Source organism: Pinus tabuliformis, chromosome 4_2 (genome assembly GCF_031772625.1).
Source record: "Pinus tabuliformis cultivar Carrire ecotype Pingquan chromosome 4_2, CPIR1, whole genome shotgun sequence".
Classification (NCBI taxonomy): Eukaryota; Viridiplantae; Streptophyta; class Pinopsida; order Pinales; family Pinaceae; genus Pinus; species Pinus tabuliformis.
The window spans coordinates 192,728,695-192,734,947 of NC_142304.1; the positions used below are offsets into that span (position 1 = coordinate 192,728,695).

Below are 6,253 nucleotides of genomic sequence, written 5' to 3' on the forward strand. Positions count from 1 at the left end.
TCTCAATTATGGTATATTGATGCTTAGTCTATCTGTCCCCTAGTGCAACACTGATCCTCAGAATACTTCTGGCAACATCATTCATAATTGTGGATTCGTGGTTTGCTTGAATATTTAGAATATATCATGGTTTATGTGGGGAATACCTTAATAACACTATCTCTCCGCAACCCCAACACTTGAGTGGTTCTCTCTCCTTGACCCCAATGCTTTTTTTGTTGTTTACTTCCATGGGTTTTGAACTAGTGTGAAACTGTGCCAACTAATTTAGATTCCTCGCGATTAATTTCCTTTGTTGATGATCCTTTCCAAAATTCTTATGATAAGATGGTTTATGTCTTTTTCTACTCATTAGAGTCTTATTTTCTTCTTTACTTTGGCAACTTTTGAAACCCGCACCTTTATTCTTGAACTGTTTGCAACACAATCTTACTCTTCTTACTGCCTCATCCATTATCCTAGGATTATCGAACTTGATTCTTTCTTTATAAGGGGCAGTTAAACAATTCAAAAATCATAGTACCTTGGCTTTCTCCTCTTTAATATAAGGAACATACCACAACAAATTTGTAAATTTTTCCACAAACTCATCCACTGTTAGCTGCCCCAACGTTAACTCATGAAATCCTAGGCATGATCATCATAGTATCTTTCATTCAAATACAAAGATTTGAAATTTTTATAGAATTGCACCTAGGAAACTATTTCTTCTTCCAAAGTATATAGATTTTTAGCCTCTTCCCACAAGAGGGTAACTTTGTGTTGAAACTGGTAAGTGGGCAATCTAGCCTTCAGATTACTGCCATACTCATAGAGTTGAAAATACTTGGTCATGATGAGGATCCAAACCTCTACATCCTCCTCCTTTTCCCCATCAAAAGTAGGGGGTTTTATCTTGTGAAATTCCCCTTGAAATTCCATCCTCCTTTTTATCTTATGTACTTTTGAGTAAGTCCTATTAGAATCCCCTCTGCTTTCAAACTTCTTTGGTTCCATCTCAACATTTGTTCATTTTGGGGCCTCATGTTGAATTGCTTTGTGATTAGACTTTTCCACCAATTCCCTAATTATTGTTTCCTTCTCTTCACTAGCTTTTAGTATACATTCATTACTACTGCTGAGATGAACCAACTCTTGTTGCAACTTTCTGATAAAATCCATAAATTGAGAGTTTTGTGGGATACTTCCATTTCCCAGCTCAATGTATAATTATTTGCCAACTATAATGGATGGTGGGGAATTCTACACCATTATCCTATCGCCTACTTCACTCTTGTAGCTTATAAATAAGACAATTTTCTATCAGTGTTCATACTTGCACTTCTACCAATATTGAATTTAAATATGATGGTCCCTTCCAAGCCCAGTTTCCAAAATTTGCTCTCATGCCATTTTTAACATTCCTTGATCTACATAATTTTATTTTTATTTTTATACCACTATTATATAAACATTGTTCCAAAATTCTGCTATAATGTCTACTCAAATCTTACCGTTACTTCTCTTATTGGTTTCCTTCTCATCGAAACATTAATCACTTCCTTAACTTATAAGAACATCATATGTTCTACTTTATTTATTTATTTATTTATATATATATATATATATATATATATATATATTTTAGTGGTGTTTAATAATTCTTGGTCAATTTAGTTATTATGCAACATCCTAGGCATATGGTTAGGAAGAAGTATGGTCTACCGACATGCCATTTCCTTTAGATGTTGATGGAAAGGTTCCATTTTCTAATGTTAAGACCAATGACCTTGATATACATGGTGATGTATGAATGTTATTACAAATTCTTATGTTTGATTGGGTGCACGATGTGGCATTTAACCTTGGTATTTTAATTATGTATTGAGAGAGAGTATGGTTCAATATAGTCACACTAAGTTTCAATTGAATTTGTCATTACATTTTTTTTAGACATATATAGGAGCATCCCCCCATCTTATTTAGTAGTTAGAATTTATTTCATTTACCTATCTCGCTATCGTAATGTTCGTATGTTGAAATTTGATCGTTGCGTCCGAATGGTTTTGCACCACCTAGGCCATGCCCATGTGATTTTGACATGCCCTACTATACCCTCCTCCCTTCTACGGTTTCATTTAATGTGCATTCAATATGATGACGATTATTATTTCTCCTCATTAACTGTTTATTAAGTTTGTTCATGGTTACATGTTATTGTCTTTTTGAGTTTAGACAATTCTACACTTATTTTTCATTATGCAACAATTAGGTAACCCTTCTGGAATGATCTTCCTTTGTGTTGGATATGCGTAGCGTTGATACTCTTTTTTTTTGTAAGTTTATTCATCCCATTTCTGGTATACATTCTTCGTTTTCTCGAGCTCTATAGGGAAGCTATATGTGAAGTAACAATTTTTTTTCGTTTCTACGCTAAACATTCCTAGGAAGATAATGTGTTCTCGACAGTATAATACACTTCATCAGGTAACCAATTTGATTTGGATGTTTTTAACCATTTTCTACTTAATTATATTACTCTATTTCTCCAGCAGGGTTGGCACTAGTTCTATCTTTCTCTTCTGTAGGTACCTCCAACGCTTGTAGATTCAAGGGGTTTTCTTGAAAGTTCCAACGATAGTTTGAATGTTTTATTTAATTAGCGAAATTCTCATAGTAATGCCCAGGTTGGTAATCCCGTATAGCCTCTACTTCTCAACAGTGTTTCATGCATAAGGAGATAATGGTGCTCTTTCTCATATTTGGTGTAATTTCTTCGTTACTAGGGTCACTACTGATTTATTTTTGTTCTTTCCAACCTAACCACAGACTTAAGATCTGCATCTATTTATGCATATTGATTTTTTTTTACCTATTTCATGTATACATATATTTAAGAGGGGATTACACCGCTAAAACAGGACTCATATATTCCCACCGGAAATTCTATGTCCATTTATTCCCACTAGAAATTCTATGTCCATTTAATTCTTTGAAGAGATGTAATCTCATATTTTCTTCCTAACTATGGTGATGTGAATATATTTCCTTAATTTATTGTATTAGGAATATTTTTTCCTCTCTAGTGTTATCATCTCATTGCAATTTTCTTTCTTTGTTAAAAATTCTATTTTGATAGTATTTCTAGCGATGACTTATGGTCAAATTTCTATAGATTTTGAATTCAGCCCAGAAATGGCTTCTCTGGTTAATAGTTACTAAATTTACTCTCTTATTCCTTTACATGTGCATAATTAATGTATAGTAATTCTCATTGCCCCCATTTAGCTATATTGATTATTAAACCTTTACATTCTTGTTCCCCGTCTTATATTAAATAGTCACAAAAATTATATTAGTGTGTCTGCTATGGAAATTATTTGTTTAGGCAAGTTATGTATCAAGGTTTTCTTTCCTTTTCCAATAATTTTGTATAGAGTCTTTGTTTTTTTATTCTATGTTCTAAACACTCCATAATATTGTATGGCATTGGTACCAATGTTGGTAGTGAAGTAATTTATCTACTTTACTCAGGCATTCATATAAGAAAATTTGAATTTTTTGTAAGTGGAGTTGGAGCTCTGATGGCACGCACACATGAAGGTCTCGGCTAAAGGGTTTCACTGAGATTGACTGCAGCATCGACGCGGCTAGGGTTTTTACAGATATTGCACAGCATCACCGTCGCGGTCACTGCTCTGGGACACTCTAGCATCAACTCCACCATTGGATTCTCCACCCGTCGCTTTCGGTCACCGTTCAGGAGACAGTTATGGCAGACATTATGGAGCTAGAGGCGGTGGACTACTCGGAGGAACCTACACCAGACAAGGTTATATTCGGGAACCCTAGTTTCACTGCTCGCTCTCAGTCCCCACCTTCTTCATCAGTGAATGCGCCGGATGTGCCGCAGTACCCGCCCACCGTCTCGCTGCCTGCTCACTGCACTTCTCAGTCTATTGCAGGAACGAACCCTATCAATTCCCCGTTATTTGAGGTGCCCCCGCTCTCACCGGTCTCACTCCATTTTCTGGCTACACACACTCCCCCTTCGCCCTCATTTAATCCGCTCTCCTACCCTCTCCTTTTGGCGCTCTCACCCAGCCCGCCGGTACCCTCTGCAACAATTCCATCATCTTCGGGAACCCGCCCTTCCGGCTACTTTGAAACACCTGCTGTTAAAATCAAGCCCGCAAAACCCTCATCTCTGGAAGGTATAACTAATCCCCTGGTGGACCACCCGTAGGCTCCTCGCACCTGCAAGAAAAAGACCAAGTGCATCAAGGCTACGGCTAAAGACATCACCATTAGATTCGACGAATCCACATCTCTCAGCGATCTCATGGACATGGCTAACACTGTACTGGTAGGGCATGTCCGGGGCAGGGCATACTCAGCGAAACGGCTCACACAATGGGTGAAGGAAATCTGGCGTGGTGTTCTATTCGACCTTCCTGTGGTCCATGTTCTCCCCAGAGGATGGTTTTCCCTACATTTCACCAAGGAAAGTCACACAAATCTGGTTCTGGCTAGATACTGGCATATTGAAATGGCCCCGGTCCTCCTCAAGAGATGGAGCCCCCTTTTTGATCCAGAACGCGAACAGATCGGAGCCGGACCGATATGGGTGCGCCTGCCTGGCCTCCCACTGCAGTTTTGGGCCGAAGAAGTCTTCATTAGGATCGGGAATGCCCTGGGTACATACCTGGATTACGATCGCACATTTGTTGAATCAAGGAACCGAACCCTAGCGCGTATATTGGTACATTTAGACACCCGTGATGGACTCGAAGAACAGATCACACTACAGTGGGGAAGATGTATCAGGGTGCAGATCCTTGATTATGAAGGAGTCCCCTTCCGATGTAGGTGATGTCACAAAGTTGGGCACCTCATCAAGGATTGTCCACTCATCAAGAAAGCAGAGGAATCTCCGAGGGTTACACCGGCTCCAACCAGAACGACATCTCCTATTACCACTCGACCTACCTCTTCGGGACTGCCCCCAGCGACAACCTCACCTGCGGTCGATCCGGGACTGCGGCAACCCTCTCCGCCAAGGACCAGGGCTCGCTCGGCAGCTGAAGCTGGTACGGTCTCGGGTACTCTTTCACTCCCCATATTTACTTCTTTTGATGTTATGAATGCATGTGGCTCCACCTCTCAGACCTCCATGGTTCATTGTGCATTATCATCCCCCCCCCCCCATATGCACCACAGAACCCACTATTACCACTTCCTCCCCCATGGCTAGCCCCCCCCTATCACCCTCGGAACCCTCCCCTCCTCATACTTATTTCCTCCGCTCCAGGTCTCTCGCCAAAGAGCCACCCATCAGACATTCGGGCCTGGGCATTGCGGTGCCAGAGGTTGGGACCTTGCCTACCAGGGGTAGAAAATCTCATCTTTCCAAGGCTATTAAACAAGCAGGGGCAGAGGTTGTATCAGGTTGGCAATCCACCATTGACGGGGTCCTTAGAGCAGGCCATACCCCGAGAGGTGTTCCCCCATGAAGTGCCTATCCTTCAATTGCAAAGGATTGGCGAGTTCCTCCAAGAAGCTAGCCATGAAGCGGCTCATAGAATCTGATCCTATTGATATTATCATGCTTCAAGAGACCCTCTGTTCCGCAGATCAGATTACTCGAGCCATGCAAGCCATGACACCTGGCTGGATCTACACTGCCCTTGATGCCGTCGGCCGTTCTGGTGGTCTGGCCATTGGAATTAACCCATGCTCTATTAAAGTGGACTCGTCTTGGGGGGGATCAGGATTTTTGGGGCTTGACATATTCTCAGCTGAACTAGGCATGAACCTTCACATAGTCAATGTATATGCCCCCTGCAACCAGAGAGAATCGTACTGGCAGAAACTTCTACATCTTACCATAATGAGCGAAGACCGGGTTGTTATCGGAGGAGACCTTAATTTCTCTTTGGGTTTCAGGGAGTCATGGGGATCGGCGGCACAAATTGACTCCATTACTGACTTCATGACCAATCTGCTTGAACAATCAAACTTTGTGGATATCCCCATGCAGAAAATACTTCCCACTTGGAGGAACAGACGGGTGGGGGACGCTGCACTAGCCCGTAGACTTGACAGATTCCTTATGAAGGAGGCACTTCTTCAGCGACTGCAACATTACAAACAATGGGTTGGCTCGGGAGGATGGTCGGATCACTCTCCAATATACCTGGAGATTCAAGGTCCCTTCAAAAAGCCCAAAGCACCTTACAAATTTAATCATACCTGGCTGAAGGACCCATCATAT

General features: G+C 41.2%; 1 protein-coding gene across 1 annotated transcript; it reads left to right on the top strand.

Annotated features, from left to right (window-relative positions):
* Nucleotides 1-4,327: 4,327 nt before the first annotated feature.
* Nucleotides 4,328-4,852, top strand: LOC149168800 (uncharacterized). The gene has a single exon (XM_089424979.1). The coding sequence runs from the start codon at nt 4,328-4,330 to the stop codon at nt 4,850-4,852; it is 525 nt and encodes a 174-aa protein (XP_089281105.1).
* Nucleotides 4,853-6,253: the final 1,401 nt, after the last annotated feature.

What these genes read in the sequence shown, in the direction of transcription:
- LOC149168800 (XM_089424979.1), top strand. Translation starts at nt 4,328, where the DNA reads ATGGCTAACACTGTACTGGTAGGGCATGTCCGGGGCAGGGCATACTCA.